At 31.4% G+C, this 21,245-nt stretch overlaps 1 protein-coding gene across 1 annotated transcript; it reads left to right on the top strand.

The window, feature by feature from the left end:
- The first annotated feature begins 988 nt into the window (after nucleotides 1–988).
- On the top strand, nucleotides 989–20,403 carry LOC126840539 (sodium/calcium exchanger 1). The gene is made up of 12 exons (XM_050576365.1): nucleotides 989–1,274; nucleotides 10,678–11,022; nucleotides 11,099–11,277; nucleotides 12,115–12,337; nucleotides 12,431–12,669; nucleotides 13,441–13,628; nucleotides 13,710–13,803; nucleotides 14,159–14,300; nucleotides 14,382–14,720; nucleotides 16,917–17,246; nucleotides 18,911–19,089; nucleotides 19,734–20,403. Exons 2-12 carry the CDS (start codon nucleotides 10,686–10,688, stop codon nucleotides 19,953–19,955), a joined length of 2,472 nt encoding a protein of 823 aa, XP_050432322.1. The 5' UTR covers nucleotides 989–1,274; nucleotides 10,678–10,685; the 3' UTR covers nucleotides 19,956–20,403.
- Nucleotides 20,404–21,245: the final 842 nt, after the last annotated feature.

Genomic DNA, 21,245 nt, shown 5'->3' on the forward strand with positions numbered 1-21,245 from the left:
TAATTTGCGCCATTGTTTTACTTTTGATTGTTAAACTGTTCACTCTCAAGACCAAAACGCTTGGAATATTACTATTTATAATTTTTTATGGTAACTAAATTTCTATGTACTTAATACGTAATACATATTCGATATATTGAATTTTGGGCCCCCTCCAAAATAAAATCCTGGATCCACCACTGTGCACTGGCAATAACTAATGTGTCAGCCCAGGGAATCGTTTTGTGTTGTCGGAATATGGGTGTCAGGGAAAAAAAATATGAGCTTGTCGGGAATGTGGATTCAGCAATGTGTACTACAGAACCTTTGGAAAAATTATTTAAGTCAAAATTTCTGACGATCAAAGGAGAACGTCAGTACCTACTTAAGATTCCTACTACCAGTTTCGACTTACGCATGTGAAACATGGTCGACTACAAAAGGAGATGAGGAATATCGGGTGGAATCGAGTTATTAATGATGATGAAAAGCGCAATTTTAATTCTAATTTAAACATTTATAGATAGATCACTTCATATTATACTTTTTCGGCAACCCAATTATGTACGCAAACCCATATTGACCATGTGTTTGCTGCGCTCATTTCGGTATCGTTACGCGGTTGCCGTGTTTCATATGCACGTGGATAATCTATGTTTTAGAGTTTTTTTTTAAATAGAGGCATTTAAATACACGTAGACAAATATTGTACTGAAATACTTAGTTAAAAAGCGTTTTAAATACTAGAGTATTATTTAAAAAAAACAAAACACTGTTCCCAAACTTGTACTAACTATTAGAATTTAGAGCATAGGTTTATACAATTATACGTGGTAAGTGGTGTGAGTGGTATGATCTGTCAGTTGTACACATTCAATGTATATATGTATAATACTAGCATTACACTTTCTCCGCGTGCTTTCCCCTTACCCCCTCCACACTGTGCATGTCGAAACGTGTACCGGCGGCGGTAACGATACGGTCGGCCGTTTATCGTGTGCCAGTCGAATTCCGTACTCGATGGATACCGCACGACGTTGTCCGGATTCCAGTCCGCGAATGTACGTTGTCGTTTACGTTGGTCAGTGAAAATCGCCGTGTTCTGTTTGTTTTTTCGTTACGGGCAACGGAAGCAAAATAAAATTTTTAAAAAATGTAAAAAACAGTATGCACCGAATTGCGAAGTTGGCGAATTGGTGGTCGACGAAAGAAGCCCAGAGAAGATTGTCTAGACCGGCGGAGGCGTCTCGTTCGGATAAAACGTATTGCAGATTTCTAAAGGAAAAACACAATAGGTAGGTACACGCCGAATGAATATTACATAGTATCATTATACATGCATTATACTATCGTGTCGACCGGCCATTTGCCGGGCAAAACGCGGACCGTACGATATTTGATTTTGATTATTTTTTTCAAAAACCGTTACTTATATAGAAATTATTCAAGTAGGTACGCGAATTAGATGCGACCAAAGTAAATAATTGTGCACTCGCAATGCTGTAGTTATGTGTTTGTACAACAAGAGTAACACAATAAAAAAAAAAAAACAATGCTTGGCGATTCTCCAGTGAATAAAATTCGAATTAGTTTCCCTGACAATCTAAACGTGTGTTTGCTTAGATATAATAATACTTGAGTGTACTGTAATTCGGGCGGCAAACCTTTTATCGCGTTTACACTTTACAAGTTCAAATGGCGATTATTATTTATTGCGGCGATAAACGATAATGTAAACCGTAATAAGTGACAAACCGTTTACAGAGTTAATTTCCTATTATTATTTTATGTTGAACTGGGTTTTAGCTAACCGCAAAATTTTATACTATTTATTGGCATTATTTTTTCAACATTTTCGATTTTGAAACCATGAAACACAACTTGATAAGACTCGGGTTTGGGAATTTCAACGTGTAATTACTATTAATTACGTTTGAGTTAGTAGTTTTTGAGCTTACCGAGCGTTTTCAATAATAATAATAATAAGAAGAAGACAGCCATGTTGATATTTACCTTGAACAAAATTACTAATTAGCGTTATCTGCAATATATTATACTACAATACACTTGAACTCGATTTTGCAAGGGAAAAAAATATATTATGTTGATGTAGCTGCTATTGTAGTATACATTTTTTTTTATGACCTAAAATATTTTTATTTACAGTTTAAGTTAGAGATTTCTAATTTCTCGTTTTTTTTTTATTATAAACCAAAAGTTCGTAGGAAAGAAACAACGCAAAACATATTATATTTAAGTTATTGTTCATAAATTATGCTTGTAATAAATAATAATATTGTTAGAATATGAGTATGTTTCCTCTTACTCAGGTAAAATATATCTTGAGATAGGCCTGTTATTGACAAAGTGCTAATTTAGTGTTCACAAGTGCACTCTCTTTCATAAACTGATTTTGCCATAAATAATATATGAATAGGTATAAGTATATAACTTGAACTGAAATTACATTACAGTAGGGGAAAACAGGATAAATCCGTAAACGGGACACAACCGTATTATCCGGGTTTCTCTTAACCATACAGTACTGCCCGTCTTTCCCTATTTCAATAGAATTCCCAACGTTTAATTAAGTAAATAATATAATAATTGATAATAAGCGATAAACATGAAAAAGTACAAAAGTTATTTTAAAACTGTAACCAAGGGTAATTACCATTCACACAATATAATATTAGAATAATATGGTTTATGTGTTTTCAATGAAAGTACTATGCATTACTAACGTTTGGAAAGTTGGCTTTGACAATGACAATGTCACTATGAAAAAATGTTATACACATTTTTAAGCACAATTAACAAATAACAATTAAATACAATAAAATGTACAAATCAGTTAAAATAAAAACATTTTTTTTTTGTGTTTTTTAAAGAAGACATTTTATTTTAAGCAAATATTATTGGTATATAAGTTATCACTCTTCATTTATTTCCTTCTGTGCTGAACGATTTTCATAAATTAGTAACCAAATATAATAGTTTGTTAAGTTGAAAATAACATAAGTTATTACAAGGTAAGAAAAAGTAATTATAAATCCATTGTGAGCTATTTTATTTAATTATATCTTATAACAATTACTGGGCCTCGCTGGAAGAACTCGCGTGGAAGCGTGACAATGTCCCATGCAAAATACCTTCTAAATTTAAATTAAAAGTTATTAAAAAAACAGATAATTCAGAGCAAATCAGATTTAAGTAGAGTTCCTAAAAATATAAATTTATATAATTTGTATTTTATTGTTTCTATTATTTTGGGGGAAAACTTAGGATATTTCGATGAAGTAACTAGTGTTTTTTGTTCAGAAAAAGCTTTCAATTAAAATCAAACGAATTAGAATTGGCGGATAACACATGTTATTAGCAGTGATGAGCATTTGGTTTTTGAATAACGAATAATTTTTGTACTCTACAAACCTAAGATGATTTATTTGAATAATTATTTTATCCAAATATGAGTAAATAATAATACGTTATTACACATTGTTAATTAAATAAATACAAGCACATAAACTTTACATAGTTGTATATTATCAAAATATAATAACATTAATATAATATTAATAATTAATATAAGAACATTTAATTGCTATCATACATTTTATTATTATAGAATAATTTTAATAATAATTATAGATTTAATACGTCATACTGATATTTTGTTGTAGTTATATTTCGTCTTTACGATGTCTTCCTAAATTTCCGCATATTCATCGGAAAACTCATCCATTATCAGGCGAGATTTAAAATATTGAAGCGAATTCAATATTTGTTTAACACTAAACCGATTATAAGATAAGATAATGTAATAGATTAACTTAGTTTATTCTCTTGAGAGACTATGTATGTGTGAGAGAGAGATAGAGAGAGAAAGTTCAAATTTTGACATTGTGGCGTTAAGGATATTGTTTTATTATATAATATCACGAGTGTTGAAGTTTACCTATTTGTGGTAAACATATAACGTATAACCTTTAAACGTATGGTTATACGAGGCTATTCGAGGTTAAATAAAATAATTAAAACAATATTTTTAAATATTATTATATAAAACCAATGTTTCAACTTATAACTCATACAGAGAAAACTTAAATAAAAACTAATTGCAATTGGCGTTACTATATCACCAGTACCTATGTATAAAACATATCTGGTGTATTCGAGTGATTTATTTTATGTGTTCAGAATTATTACCAGCGGTGTCATTTAGGGAAAAAAGTAATTTATATCTACAGTCTAAATTTGAACTTTATTTTTAATCGGCATTTTTGAAAAATGTGAACATTTATTTTTACAGTTATTGGCGTTATTTGTCAAATAATAAATAATGTACGAATTACCATTAGCAGTTAGCTGATTCCCATAGCTGATTCGGCAATGATAAAACATTAGACTACATGTAATATTTTATGTCTGTACTCTATAGGACATGGTCCATCGCTGAAATCAAACAAATGTATATTGTTTAAATGTAAGTTTAATTTTTAAACTACCATTAATTAAATATGTTATGCTCCCTCTCCTTATCGTCCGAGTTTGGGTTGGTAAAACCGTAAAATTTGCCCGAGTATGAAAGAAACCAAAATGCTCCATCGATTTACACATTGTTTATTGTATGAATATTATTAGTAAGAACTTGTCATGTAAAATTAATACTTTAAATATATCAAAAATTACAATTAAAACTAAAATACAACTCATAACGTACAAATAAAAAAAAAAATTAAACGATTTAAAAAGTAATCTTTAATTGTTTTTAAATGTTTAAACAAAATAAAAAAGCATAAGAAAAAAACGGATTTTTATAAAAATAAAAACTATTTTGTCCCACAACTAACGTAGCCCCGTTTTAACGCGGATAATTCGTAAAATGTTTATTTAAACTAATACAATTTTTTATAGAAAATAATTTACCTAAATTATTTAATTGAGAAGATTCTGTATAGGTCTATAAAAAAAATATATACATTACACCCTTTCTAGGTATAGTGTCGTGATAAAATGTAATTTAATAGGCGTTTTGCGTATCGTGTGTGTCATGAATCCCATTATTAAATAGGCTATTTTATTTCCACACTTATCAGCTATATGTTAATTATTTAGGGAAGGAACACACCACTCGCATCTAATTCATTTAACACTATATATTGATGAAATACACGTTGAGTAGATTCATAATTTGTTGAAAATCTTAAAAAAATGCGCTTATTCCTCGGGGTTGTGGTTTCCATGATTACATGAAAAATCAGTTTTCACTGATGTGCATTGCTAAATGTTTCTGTTAGTCTAGAAAAAACTTGAGCAAAATTATGGTTATCTATAATAATGAAATTAATATTTAAAACCCTTATAGCCATAAAATAATACACTTTCTGCGTATACGTATTTCGGCAACAATGTAACAATCTTCAGCGCTAACGACTGAATTTCACAAAACTGAAATTATAAACATAACTTGATTATACCAAAAATGATTATTCCAGTAATAAAACTTATTTTGCAACTTAAATATACCTTTACATTTTTAAGATTTGGTATTCATAGTTTATAGTTTTAAAAATATAGTTTTGCAAGAAATAGCAATTTATTATTTGAAAATTAAGTAAAAAAATTAAATGTATTTATAGGTAACAGAAGTTTCTTAAATTTAATTATTAATAAATAATAATGAAGTAAATAGACAACCAGCAGCTTATCTGAAGGATTTAGAAGGTTAAAAAAAAATTCGTTTTTGAAATGGCCGAACCAATTGATTTTAATGTCTATAGTTCCACTTTTAATTAAAACAATATATGTTATAATTTAAAAAATTACAAATCTGTCAAAAAAAAAAAAATATATACATATTTTATTCAAATATTTATATTTGTAGACAAATGAAAGGTCGTACAATTTTACCGAATCGTTCGCATATTAAATAGCAGTGCAGCAATACGACATTTCAATGCAGTCGACGTTTAACGTTTTGATTAAATTCAGCATTATTGAAAAAGTGATAAAAAAAACCAGTTATGGGTCGGAAGGTGTTTTATATTTTTACATATACATGGCAACAAGTAGGAAGGCGCGTTACTGTTAGGCATGACATCAGAGGCTATCATAATAATATGTGCGTCAAGGATTCACAGAGGCGGCTAATGTTATTAATAAAAATATAATGGCTTGCCATAATTTTCGGCTTTCTTCATTTCAAAACTCCCTTCAATTTATCGTCTTGAGTTCCAACTCGAGTGTCGTATTTATTACTTGTCCAATTTTGGCAATTTCGCTTTATCCCAACTTAATACACGTAGAGAAAGAAATGCATTTGCGCGTCGTCCACCGCAAAAATAATAATGACGTGATGATGTATTTTATTATTATTAGATACGTAGTGAATTTACTACAAATAACAATATTCTTGCGAAGTGCGAACATAAGTACTTAATCGCTAATACCATTTCCCCGTTGACGAAAATCAGTTATTTAAATTTCGTTGATAGGATTTAACGCCGTTGTTACAGTCCCTGTTAGGAAGATTGTAAGAGTAAAATGTTTCATTGCATTACTAGCTGGACTTTCGTTGTACGGTTCACAAATCACTAAACCATAGACACAACATAGTAATCAATAAACGGTTTATTGAGGCAAAAAACGTCAACTGTATTATCATAATGGTATTTTTGTTCCCCAAATACTTACAGAAGCTGATGTTACGTTGAATATCAGTTTTTTTCGTTAACAGCAAATCTGAAAAGGTATCGGTTTTGCTATGCCTTTTTTTTATAACTGGACCCAAGATATTTTTTTAACTTTCCAAACGGTTCTTTATATACCACAGCCCATAGTTCATTCATCACAGGTACTGAAGGTAACTAGTCTGTATGTATTAATTTATAATGTAGTCTATACAATTAAACTAATAGTTATTAGAATTTCATTGGATATGATTATAGCCACAGAACGACAGTAAACGCAAGAACTAAATCATCAACTTTTAACTTCAAAAGGGATAGAATTTTTCTTTATTAGTCAATATGTATGTTCGGAATTTTCGAATTTACGGTCTGAAGATTATACGGAGTGATTTATAATTGAAAAGAACCCACAGGCGTTCATTTGTAAAAATGCAGGAAGAGGAACGACATTTTTTAGCTCAATGAAGTGTCAATAAACATATACATATATACCTCATCAAGTTGGGGTAAAAGTATTATGTTGTCACCATGAAAGCTGAACCTTCCTTTTATATATTTGCTTATCAAGTTTAAATATGATTAATTGATAAATAATATGATAACATATATTTTATACTTGTGTTTGGTATAAAATATAAAGTTTCAGATAAAGATAAATACAATAATTATATATAATAGATTTTAATTAATTTGAAGTATAAATAAAAACACAAACACAGAAATCCCAGGAGAGTCGTTCCTGCCACGTCCCCTTCAAGAATGCCCATGAATTAAATAATACAGATTCCCCACCAAAGCGTTTTTTGTTGGTTATTAATGATAGTATTACTTTGAAACTTTTTCATATTTATTAAAACCAGTAACCTCTTACCACTCTTTTTTTAGGATGATGGCTATATACAATTTTGTTTCAACGATTCCTTGTAGTTATTCCAGCATATGTCCGATTATCGTCGTTTAGCCTTTAGGTTTTCAGAAATATAATACTTCTAGTAAAATAACGCTGTACCTACTCTCCCCCCCCCCATACATACTGTTTTTTGTAAAATCCGTCTGACGAGAAAAGTGAACCGTTTTCCAAACTCTTGACTTTGTACAAATTACATAAAAAAAGTTTAGAGATATTTTGTTAGTAAAAACTTAAGCTAAAGTAACAATATACGCTAATACGTTATCATCGTTTAGAATTTCAGAAATTTAATACTCAATAGTCAAAACGCGGAATCTTTTATTATTTTAATTGACAAAATCCGTCAATTGAAAATGAACTATTTTTCTAATAGTCATCATAAAAATACGCTCAGAAGTTTTTAATTCAACAATTCAGCAAACGCTTTGGCACGTAAATGCATATTATGCTAATAAACTTTAAATTTGTTGAAAACTTCAAAAACTTATAACTTATAATAGACATTTTATTATTTTGTTTGATGTTCATAAACTGCTACCGTCGGTTACGTTCATCTGACGGTTGAACTTCTAATTATAGCTATTATAAAGTAACGCATGCATATTCGTAGACCAATAAAATTTGTAAAGATAATATTTATAAGGCCATCGCATCGTCTCCTTCAAATTTGTCAAAGAAAGACTTTTTGGCGTGCGAATTTATTAAAAGACACAGCCAGATGCATTAATTTTATGATCCGGAAACCCGGGTATGCGAGTTTTATTTCGCTTTATAAATATAAATTAATATTTTTGTACAGGAAACAGGGTTTTTGAAATAGTAGAAATATTTAAAATTCAAGACTTCTTCGTTATCATATTTATTTTCGTTATAAATAATATAGCCTTTTTATGTAAATCATTTAAATTTGTATGTTTTTCTTGTTTTTAAAACGTATTATAAATTATCCTGCGATAAACTCTATACATACTTAAGAAGGACATTTTAATTGTACTAAAATGTTAATTACTAAATTGTTATAGTTTATCATTTGAATTTTATATGAAAATGAAATTGGTATAACTAAGTACTTTTAGTAGATAACGCATGTTTTTAGTTATTATTACAACAAACCTTGTTAATTTGTATTTGTTAAAAAAATTAAATACATTATTATACCATGTTATATAAGCGGAATAATTACATAAATATTTTTTAGTTGGTATATTATATCTTTTCTACGTTAATTTAATAATAACAAGGACTATCAAAATTAAAGAAAATTTGTAATTACATTAACAATGTAGTAATACAATATGTATTTTGATCCTGTTATGAGAAATAAATGTATAAAAGTTTTACTTCAGACATACTTGGTGAATAATAGGTATATTTTACAATATAGAAGTAATTTAAACTTTTAATAAATCATAATATATAATTATATTATGGATTATTTGAAACTTTTAATAAAGCGATGTTACCAAGTTGCTAATAACTTTCAGCTTAGATTTAAAATATTATTTGAAAGCGTTTTGTAGTGCACACAAATCACAATTCACAACTGGTAATGGTGACGTGAACTGTTTTAACTTCTCAATCTTCTGTTATGAATAATTTGTTTAAATATTTTTTCAAACTAAAGAAGTTAACTTATAACTCTTCAGTGACTTATTACTCTGCATATTTCGTTTATAAGATGTAGTAGAAAGATAGAAATAAATCTGAAGGGACCCTTTTTTTCTTATTACTATAAACATATATTTGAATATTTTAAAGGAATCAAATTAGAGTCTAATGTTTTTATAATGTCTTGTGTTTTTTTGATCTTCTAACACTTTTAGAGGCAAAAAGAACCTATTAAAGTAGTAACCCTTTGCTGATTCGTATATAATTTAGAGGGATGATGCGATAAAACTATATTTTTAAATTAGGTGCGTACAAATTATACTTACGAATGCGGTTTATTTACCAACTCTCATATTTTATTGTACGTTACCGATATGACTAGGTTATAAAAATCGGTTGGATATAAAATACAAATTTAATCAAGTTTTAAAAAAACCAAATTCAAGATAAGTGTTGGTTTATGAAAGTTATTATTGAAGGAATGTGTAAAAAAAAACACAAATTTAGTATCTGTAGTTACGATAGTTTACGAAAATTATTATTTCAATGGCGATTTAACCAAATTTCACTCCAAAAGTACATTAAACCGGACGCACTTATAAAACAAGAACTTGTCTTAAGCTGGGTTCACACGACTCTGTTCGTCTATTCGCCGAATATTCGGTATTCGTCCTCTTCCCGCGGATTGCCGGTAAATGCGACACAAGTCAAAGGGATGCTACACATTCGGTATTCGCTATATATTCGACGAGTCGTGTGAACCCGGCTTTAAAATCACATTATTTTATTAATAATTTAGCAATTTATTTTGTAACAGACTTAAAAAAAATGTTTTTATATATTAAAACAGAGGTTGTTAGGATTTACAGTCAACATTCCTTTTATACATACATTTTTGTTTCAATCCATTTAAGTACTATAAGAGGAGGTATTAACTGTTAAAAGGGTTTCAAAAATAGTGCATTTAGTACTCCCTTTCTTGAATATACGTGAGCGTCTGGGTAAGGATAATTATTACCATAGGATAACTGATTCCCCACAAACCCTTTGCTGTATGTAACTGCCACAGTGTCATGTGTGAGATTATAAAAATAAAAAAACTTTCAATTTTTTGTTTTATTTAATTGGAGAATAATGTTTTTTTAAGGAAAGATGCACACAAAAGAAACCAATTCTTTTAAAATTCCCATCGATAACAAGAAAGACAAGACTGAGTTATTTTCATTTTTACTGTTTATGATTTGTAACCATTGAAATAATTTCACTAATTTAACAACGACATAATGCCCAAATTATTTATTTCTAAGTTCTCGCCTCTCGGTATCGTCGACCTAGTGATGACAACCGACATTGAATAAAACTCACGGTATGTGTTATCTTTATGCAGTGACATGCAAAATGTATTGTGTACACATGCATATATTTTTATCTGTAAAAAACGTTTGTGTTAGTACATTTTTTAATAGTTTTAAATTGTTGTGTTTAAAGTTGAGAAGATGGGTCACGGTAACGCCAGCACATATCCTTGGGGCCCAGAGGACGTTTGCCCGGGTGGTTTGATCCTGCCGATTTTCGACGAACGGCTATGGCCCATCAAATTACGAGTGGTCATTTATATACTAGCGTTAATGTATTCGCTGTTGGGAATATCGATCGTGACGGACGTGTTCATGATCGCCATTGATAAAATCACTAGTCATACGAAAAAAATTTACCTGGCCAAAGAACTGACGGAAAACGGGTCGAACGCTTTTCTCAGACCGGACCAGCCCGAAGTGATCGAGGTCCGCGTGTGGAACCCGACAATAGCGAATCTCACTCTAATGGCTTTGGGTTAGTAATAAGCGCTCGTGTGTATGAATTTTACACGGGCATAGTATTAAATATGTTATCACCACTCACATAATAGGTACTTCGTCGCCCGAAATATTGCTGTCTATTATCGAGACGGTCGGACATCATTTCGAAGCCAGAAAACTCGGGCCGAACATCATCGTTGGATCGGCTGCTTTCAACTTGTTGATCATTACCAGTCTGTGTACACTGACGCTGGGACTGGACGAAAAGAGAAGAATACACGACTTAAAAGTAATAATAATGTTTCTACGATTAACCAATTGACCGCGAACAAATTGTCACCCACTGGTTAAAAAATAAATTTCGATTATGTTGGATTTGTGTAATAGGGGAAAAAAAAGAGTTAAAATGCGAAAAGATTCATATTTTTAAAACGGAACTAACATTTTTTTCTTTTCATTCTTATTGTAATGCTAAGGGCTGAGACCCAAATTGAACTCAAGCGAATAAATTTAAGCATTCTATCCGAATCCGTCACCTTAATTTGAGACTCTTCAAACGACAAATTCAATGACAATAGTAGAAATTAAAAAGTAAAACTTAAAATTGGTATCGTTACTAAAATATTTTTGACTTAGTCCCATTCTAGTTTCCACATTTTATTATCTGCTTAAATCAATTCCATTGTTTAACATCCACTATCTATCCTATTATTCTTCGATCTATCTCTATATCTCAATTCTTTTACTCTCGTTTTACTATTTTATTGTTTTGCTTTTGGTGCATCTACCAAAATATCTCTTTTATAATTTTTTTAGTCACTCTATCTTGTTATTTTTACTTCGGTTAATTATATTTTCCTTTCATTCCTCTTATTCGACGGTCAACACTCGTTTCTTTATATCATTGTTAGTATTATTGTAGTTTTATCAGTTTTTCTCTTTCGCTTAGGTAGGCTGCTTCGTTGGATCAATTTTTGCTAAATTAAATAGGTAAAATTTTTTTTCTTGATAACTTTAGACGCGGTGAAGTATATTGTATTTCTTTATTTGGTAATCAGATGTACATTTTTTGGGTGACAAACTGTCTAGTGTCAAGGTGAAAAGATTAATCGAGTGTCTTTGTTAGGTATTTTTAGTCATCGGGGCGTTCAGTTTTTTCGCCTATATCTGGCTGCTATTAATCATTGATGTGATTTCGCCTAACGTGATCGAACTATGGGAAGCGGCAATGACTTTTTTGTTGTTTCCGATTCTTATGTTTTTCGCTTACGCGACGGACACGAAATGGTGCGGCAAAAGCGTCGCACACAACAAACACCAAATGGACCTGGTCACGTTGGAAAATCAGAGTGAGTATATTTTACAATTATTGTTATTGTATGCGTGTAAATGTCTGGACTATAGCATTCGATTTCCTTTGGTTCGGCTCTGCCGCGCACCAGATAAACCGCACATTCAGCCGATTTTCAACAACGGCAAATTGGACAAGGAAAACCTACTGAATTTCGTGAGGAACGTGAAAAAGTATCCCGGCATTACCGACGCGGACGCGGCTAAATTGGCAGCTACCAAGCTGTTGGATTCGTCTCACCGCGGAGCCATGTGGTATCGTATTGGCGCCGTTCGACGGTTTACAGGTGGCAAGCAAATCGAACCCGTGCTCACCGAACATCTAAAGCAGGTAATGAATGGTATCTTTTCAACGATAAAGTAGCGATGCAAAGGTTTTCAATGATGCGTTTGTATTTGTGTAACCGATATCATTGTACCCGTTAGCTCGACCGGCATCTCGATTGTATCCGGAAAATACATTCGGAATTCAAAGTTGAAATAGTCAATTACTTCCCCCCGAAATACGGGAAAATGAATGAATAGACTATTTCTGGAGTTTTTATTTCAATAGCACGTCGCACGTGCCGTTTTTTGTGCTGCAAAAACAAAGGTTAGGATTCTGTAAACACATGTCTCTCCTTCAAACATGATCTTAACTTATATAAGTCCCACTCAAGGAATTATTTTTAAATTGTACGATTATCTTTAAATTGTATTTATCGTATTAAATGTTGTTTTAATGTACGTTATTGAAGGGCAATATTGGACAAAATAAGTATATTTAAATAGATTTTATCACGTAGCGTCGATTTGTTTTCGCCGAGTAATTTATAATAGCTTATGGGTGTTTACAGCTGTTGGTTTTTTCAAGTTTTTAATTAGTTTTAGTCGTTTTGGTGATTAAAAAAATACTTAATGGAAAAACGGACGACCCTTCCTAGACTGATTTTTTTTTGCCCATAAAACATGTTTTGAGGGAAAAAAAACTAAGTTGTGTCCAAAGCAGTTCATTAAAATTCCTGTGCTCGGATTAGGTTTGATAGGTGAAATATTGTTGTTTCGTAGCAGTTTTTTTATAAATTAATTTTTTTTCACTCAAAATGTGATCTCTGTTGAAAAGGTTTATGCCGTACTAAAAAGCGATAAAAAAGGAGGAGCGTTCGACGCATTGCCGCCCGTTCCTGCTGTCGACAACAAATTTGCCATTGTCGAATTTCATTCCCCCAATGTTGCCGTCAAAGAAAATATTGGCACTTTTCCAGTGACCATTTGGAGACACGGAAATTTAAAAACCAAATCTATCGTCAGGTAATAATGCATTGAATAAACAACAATTTATTTGTGTGACCGAGTTGTACAATACGTCGGGATACTCTTGCCGTTTTTCAGGGTCGACAGTATCAACGGAACGGCCAAAGAAGGCGAAGACTATGACAAAGTTAAAGAAATCGTCAGGTTCGAAGAAGACGAAGAGGAAAAACAGGTCAGAATAACGCTAATTTCGATTTGAAACTAATGACGTTAATTTTGTATTAATAATAGTGATGGGTAAAACTCGGAAATTTTTCGAAATCAGAATTTAAAATTTTAAAATTGGATCTATGTTATTTGATATTTTGTAAAAAAAAATGCTAACTTAAGATAAAACATTTTTGAATTTATAATTAATATGACGTTGCACACATCTTTTTTTTTATAAATAAAACTTTATTTGAAATAACTTATAATTCTATTTTAAAATACAAAATTTGGATTTTTTGGTATTTTGGATAACTCGGATTTATGTCACTATTACTAATAAAATTAATAATACCATTATGGTTTGTTATCACTCAAAGATAAATGTGAAAATCCTCGACGACAACCAATGGGAACCCGACGAAGTGTTCTTCCTTAGACTGTCGGTCGTACACCAAAAAGACCTGTTCGTGAAACTCGGTAGCATATCTATTATAGAAGTAACGATCATCGACAACGACGGTATGCCCTTGTAACAATATTGTGTTGTTGATTATTATCATAGTTCATATTTGTATTTTAATATAATTCATTACCGCACAGAGCCGGGTATCATCAGTTTCGGCAAACGAGGACTATTGGTCAAGGAAAGCGCAGGGTTTGTGGAAGTTCCCATTGTCAGAACCCACGGTTCGGACAGTGAGGTCACGGTCAAATGGAGGACCATAGACGAGTCGGCCATTTCGGGAAGAGACTATGTGGGCGGCCAAGGAGAAATCATATTCAAAGACAAAGAAGTAGCCAAAGTGTTGAAAATCGAAATCATCAACGACATGTGCCCGGAAAAAGACGAATGTTTCGAAATCGAACTGTACGGTGCTACCGGAGGTGCTAAAATAGGAAACGTCAACAGAACGGCTGTCACCATCAGCAGCGACGATGGTAAGTGCTCTTTTATGTGCATATATTTTTCTGCCATCTGCTCCTCTATTCGTCCTCGGTCCGAAACGCAATGTCATAGGCTATTAGAATAACGGCCAATAGCTTTTAGTTATTGATCCAGACCCGTCATGTGAGAGTTGCTAGGTATACCTTTGGTAGTCCGTTTTTATCTTAATAAAATATGCTCGCCTCTGACCATTGTCCTGTAACAAAAACGTATTTATAATTAATGTGACGATATCTTTACATTTTCAAAAACTTATAGGGTAGCAAAGCCTTTCCTAGAAGGGTGACAGCGATGGCTGTTTGTGTACCGTGTAAGATCATAACCTTATTCCCCTCTGTTTAGCACATCCATAAAAAGGTATGTACAGTGACCTAATCTTACTGCACCGCAAATACTCTAAAAATTTCTAGGTCGAGTAAAACATTTATCAACTTTAAACGTTATCACTTATCAGTCATATTTCAAAACTAAAATGACACAATAACAAAAAAACATTTATTTTATAGGATTTTTTCGTCTAGTGTTGAGCAATATGTAAATATACAACGAATAACAACTAAAACAAACCAATCGAATAACGTATAAATTGAAATAAAAAAATTATATTTCATTCGAATAATAATTGATTTAAATAAAATACAAATACAATTGATTTTATTTGGCTTTTATAATTTAAATTGTCTTCCCTTAAGTAACGGAAAACCGGATTTCCGCTATTTTTATGTGTTGCGCATTTTACGAAAATGTATTTTAATAATTATAAGAATATTTATATTTGATTCAGTCTAAGGAAATTAGAGTTCATACTAAGAACTCAGTTCACAGGAAGCAGAAGGTGCAACTAGATTATTAGAGACCGTACAAAATATAATGTTATAGTAATAAGGATTCTTTAACAATTCACAGTTATACTTGCGAGATTTCTAGAAGCCACGCCATTTAAAGTTTCACGAGGCCACATAAAAAAATCACTTAATTATTTTGTTTTTTAAAAGCTTCAAGGACCACGGTTTTTACTACTACCGTAGGTTTAAAACAATTGTTTTGCAAATTTTCATTATCTTTTAATCCGAATCGCTGACAAGTTCACTTGTTAACTAGAGAAAACCTGGCTCGGGGACCCAAATCCCCTCCTCCCGAATTTTCATCCCTGTTCTTTATGAAATTATAATACAATAACGATTTATATTAAGGTTTGATATACTTGACGCTCATTTAGTGTACAAAAAGTTACTCATTTAAAGTTTAAATTTTAACACTATTGTTGTGTTTAGGTATTGTTTTCCTTAATCCCAAAACTAAATAGGAAGTGACATTTTGTAAACTTGCACACGGAAAGTTTCTATGTGCAGATTGGATTTCTAGGAAAATTAAGCTGACTTAAATAAGTCGTAGTGATTTTTTTTATTGCTTATTAAAACAACGCAATTTTTAAATAATTTAAAAAAAAATCGAAATTCTAATTTTTCAGAAAAAAATTACAGCCTAATTTAAATTTAATTATTTTACTGCGATTCTAATTACTAAGGTAATTAATAAAAGACAAATTAAATTTCGAATATTTATGATCTACAATATTATAAGATACTAAGGTAAATGCAAATTTTGTTTAGTTCAACGGCTATACATTTTTATTAAAAGCGTTTAATCGTGTGAACATGATGTGTTACAACGTTTAGTAAAATAATAAATATTTCAGGTCAGTTTAATAAATCCCTCATGTTAGCTTTTAATCATTGAACATCAAAATTATAAACCGGGTTTTTTTTTAATGTCCGACTTGGCCATTTTTTACAGGTATACATAAACTCCCCCAACAAAACTATACTTTCGGGTAAATACCAAACATTTGCTGGGCTTAAATAAAAAACCCACTGGCTTTTTTTTTTGCCAACTAAATAAATGTAGAACCAATGTGCTATCGAATACTGTATTATACTTAAAATATTTATACCTCAGTTACACTGAAATAATCGTTCAAATTCCTATAAAAAAAAAACACGTGTATTCAAAATTCCAAGTTTAGAATTTTTAAAATCCATTCAATAGAACTTATATGCCCAATTCTGTTGCTTTTATCCGCAAGGTTTCCTATACACATTTACTCCTTATTGTTTTTACATTTAGACGTACCTTCGATATGACCTAGGTTGATCATTGTGTAGTCAAATGACTCTTGGTTGTTGCAGACTTCGATTCGGTAGTGGACCGTTTGATGTTGCTGACCAATATCAATATTCATGCAATCGAGTTGCACCGACAGACTTGGGCGGAACAGATAAAGGCAGCCATGACAGTAAACGGTGGCGACTTGGAAAACGCAACTACTGCCACTTACGTGATGCATTTTTTCTCGTTCTTCTGGAAAGTGCTGTTCTCGTTTATACCACCAGCGACCATATTCTACGGCTGGCCAAGGTTCTTCAGCTCGTTGATACTTATCGGTATCATGGCCACCACGATCGGTGACTTAGCGACTATTTTCGGTTGCCTGATCGGTTTGGACGACATCGTGACAGGTATATATCGCAGCATGTATAATATGATTAATGCTTTTGATCCGAATCTTAAACTATTTGGAGGAGGGGGGTTAGTTTGTTTGGAAAATTTTCGTCAACATCTTAATTGGAAAATAAGCATTGAATGTGCCTACTTTGAAAATTTTGCTCTATCGATTGTACAAATGTTGATGCATAATAATTTTCTATACGTTTTAAAAAATGACTGTACGGCTATTACAAAAAAATACGGCTGTAAGAAATATCTAGTTTTACATCCAAAATTGTGTGGCGTCCTCTTAACTGTAACGATGTCTTACCACGGAATAAGTGAAATCCGAATAGAAACATAATTTAACATGAGAAATATATGACGCATTATCTATGACCTTCGGTCATTTTCTCAGTGGCTGTTCTTTTATTCTTATATCTATTTTATACTTTCGTTTCTTTCCACTGAGAAAATGGCCGCCATTTTTTGTTTACACAATAGGTTTAATTTTGATTTCATTTATGCTGTGGTCTTATAGTAAGCTATACGCCACACGGATGTATTAAAGACTTTAGAGAAAAGCCGGCGATTGGACAAAAGCCACACAATATTTGGTATCCAGTATCCCAAAAACATTTATTTAAAAAGTAGTAATAATAACTTTTTTGGTAGTTTATAAAAAACGTTAATAAAATAAATAAAAGAATATAAAAATAAGTTAAAGAATAACTTTTATCGTGGGTTAGACTATTTAAGCTCAATAACTCAGAAACCAAACTCCTATAATTTGTTTTTTTGTTTATACCCTAGGGGAGAGGGAAATATGTTTTTAAACTATCATATATTTTTATATAAATTTTTTCTGGTTAACCTTGGTACCCATCAAGACGATCTACTTTACAGATCATAAGTCCTAAAACTACGCGTAGAAAAAATAATTATAATTAATGTAATATTAAAATAAAAAAATATAAAGGAAAAACTTCAACACTGTAATGAAGTGGGATGTAGGGTAAGATACACTCTTATTGTTTTACTGTACTATGATAGGGGACTGTTCTAAAGCGAGTACTGTAAAGTAAATTCGGAATTCTTCAGATTTTTTTTTTCAAGTAGTCGAGTGTCAAAGTAAAAAACATAGTCGTACTAATTTGTTAAAGATAATTTTCGGGTTTTTACGTGGGAGGGATAGGCATTTTCAACTTTTTAATTAACAAACTGTGTTTGATATGACTGTCATCCGGTTTCCTCCTCACTCCAAAGCTAACCTTTTGCTGTATAATCGAAGTTATGTTACAAGTACTAATAACAAAACCGAGTTCAATCACTATTTAATGTAACCAGTAAAAAAAAATTCCATTCTTTTAAGTGTTACGATACAAACACACGCTTTTGTATTCCTTAATTATTGTATATCTTCGGCACTGTGTCAAGTGCGATATAGCTGACTGTTGGCGTTGTAAGTTCTCGACTAATAATTGATGTACTGTTAGACTGCGACACGACGTACATGGGGGCGATAGTTAATTGGAGAGTGCGCTTAAAACATAGTATGACCTGAAATAATAATACTGATGTTTATTTTTTGAACCGTCGGAGACGGTGTAAATGCGATGACTAACACTTGAGCTATAAAGCAGTTTTTGACGATGATAATTAAGGTGCCTAATTGTTTTTTGTTTTGTTTTTGTAGCCATAACGGTCGTGGCCTTGGGCATGTCGTTGCCGGATATCTTGGGAGCGTGCATGGTCACGCGGGCGGAAACCCACGCTGACGAGGCTATGATACATATTGCCGGCTCGATAGCGGTTAAGGTCCTGATGGGTGTCGGTCTACCTTGGTTTATAGCCGCACTATACCACCATCAACACGTGAGTATGGATTGGTCACACGTATATAGATACCCGGCAAATTCTTTAAATATACCAAACTCCCCCACAAAAAAAAAAAAAAAACAATTTTTCCCTTGAAGGCAAAACATAAGATCATGAATATCACTTACGATCAGTTGATTGTCTGTCTCTTGTCAACTGACTATCTTATAATAATTGTTTTCTCCATAAAAAAAACACCCTGTTAATATTTATTACCTACTTATATAATTCTGTGTTCAAAGGCCAAAATATGTAGGCAAGTGCAAAAAGTAGATTTTGAGGTGTTATAGAACATGTCGCCAAACCTGTCGATGGACGGAATTAAAATTTTCTCATGTCATAATATGGCTACTAAACAATTTTAATAGTACCTATCTAAAAAAACAATTTAAGGATAGATAAATTGTAATTATTACGATATTCAACATTTATTTATTACAGCGTTCGTGGTAGTGTTTTTTAAAAATGTTTCTGCTATTAGGATAGTATGACATCAGCTTTTGCCAGTTCCCTTAAAAGACACGTTTTTTTGGAGTATGAACATTATGTTATAATATGTAAGACAGTAGCAACTTTTTGAGGGGTAATTTTTTACTTTTTCATAGTGTTTACTCAATTTTTTTACTTATGTTTTTTTCCAGGACCGTGTGTTCAACGTTCCGTCCAACCAAATCGGCACCAACGTGGTGTTGTATTCGATTATGGCCATTTTGGCTGTGTCCGTGTTGATGGTCCGAAGAAACATGGAATTCTTTGGCAAAGCCGAGTTGGGTGGCCCACAAAAAGGACGATACTTGACCGTGGGAATATTCGTCGTTTTGTGGCTGATCTATCTGTTTCTTACTTGCTTCCAAACGTTTTAACAACTAACGAATAAAGTTTACAGGATGATCATATAAAATAATATTATTTTGTTCTTGATCACTCTTGTAACGAACGACTTCTCGCCGTTATTCTGTATTCTGTAAATTATATGGTACCTTAAGCCGTCGCAATACCCCTGATACATATTTAGTATAATAAGAATTATATTATAATAACAATTAATTATTGATGTGTACTTTGCCTGTAAATAGTGTATAAGTTTATCAACATAATATTATAAAATATTTAAAAAATGTTCATTACCATACAAAATGAGCGGCAACTAAACGATAATTTTATATTTATTTTTTGTACTACTAATAATAGTCAATTTCCAATAACGTTTTTGTTTCTTTTTTATATATAACATGTGATTATTTTCTATACATTGTACTTAAAATAGAGTGTCTATGAGTTGTTATTATTAAATGAAATTTTTGAAATAAAGTTATCGAGTACGTCCTTTGATTAGTTGAAGATATTTAATTAAAGATTGCCTTAATGCTAACATTAGTAACCATTACATAACAAAGATGGACATTATTTAATTGTTTTTTTTTAATTCGAATAATAAAATTAAAATTAAAAACAATTTTTTTTAAAAAAATGTATTTTAAATAACTCATTATTTTTACATTAATATTTCAAATTTACTATTTAAATAAAAAATGTCCAAATTTGGTATAGGTTTTGTACTATTCTATTGAACGATTTATTTATTAACCATTCGTTTAAGTATCTTAACAAAAAAATAAAATTTCAATAGAAGAACCGGCGAACGTGCGATTGTTTTTGGAACACTACTGAAAAATTATACATTAAAAGTTTATTATACTTGTCACTTGTGTTAGTTGGTGCGCCGTGAAAACTGTAGAAGACCGCTTGTGTTAGAAATAAATTAATGTCGTACAACTTTACACCGTCATTGATACTTATTTAACAGTAGTTTGTACGCTGATACAAGTTATACGACCACGAGTAAGCAATGTTAGTACAACTGGCATATTGTGTTTTTATAGATGATACAAATGTGTTTACTGAAACTAGTTATTTAGTTTCGTGTTCGGCATCAACCACGTTTTTGTCCCAACATTTATATGTTATTTTTTTACTACTGAAGTAAAATTATCTAATTTTGATTTATAATAAATATTTTAATGGCCGTAAATAAACTCGAGTTCAATAATATAATATTTATAGTTAATTTTGTTACGAGGTTAAGCATATAATAACAATACAATATCATGCTATTTTTATGTTATTCCTACTTGGGTCTTAAGCGGTTAAAT

The sequence above is a fragment of the Adelges cooleyi genome, unplaced genomic scaffold (genome assembly GCF_023614345.1).
Source record: "Adelges cooleyi isolate 19-005CV unplaced genomic scaffold, UGA_ACOO_1.1 ACOO_flye_CR_arks_rails_tigmint_CR_PRNA_376, whole genome shotgun sequence".
In the NCBI taxonomy this organism is placed as follows: Eukaryota; Metazoa; Arthropoda; class Insecta; order Hemiptera; family Adelgidae; genus Adelges; species Adelges cooleyi.

Bases quoted from the DNA above. Each gene is read 5' to 3' on its own strand.
- LOC126840539 (XM_050576365.1), top strand. From the start codon at position 10,686: ATGGGTCACGGTAACGCCAGCACATATCCTTGGGGCCCAGAGGACGTT. The intron at 11,278-12,114 runs GTAATAATAATG...TGTCTTTGTTAG, and splicing joins GAAGAATACACGACTTAAAA to GTATTTTTAGTCATCGGGGC. The intron at 17,247-18,910 runs GTATATATCGCA...TTGTTTTTGTAG, and splicing joins TTTGGACGACATCGTGACAG to CCATAACGGTCGTGGCCTTG.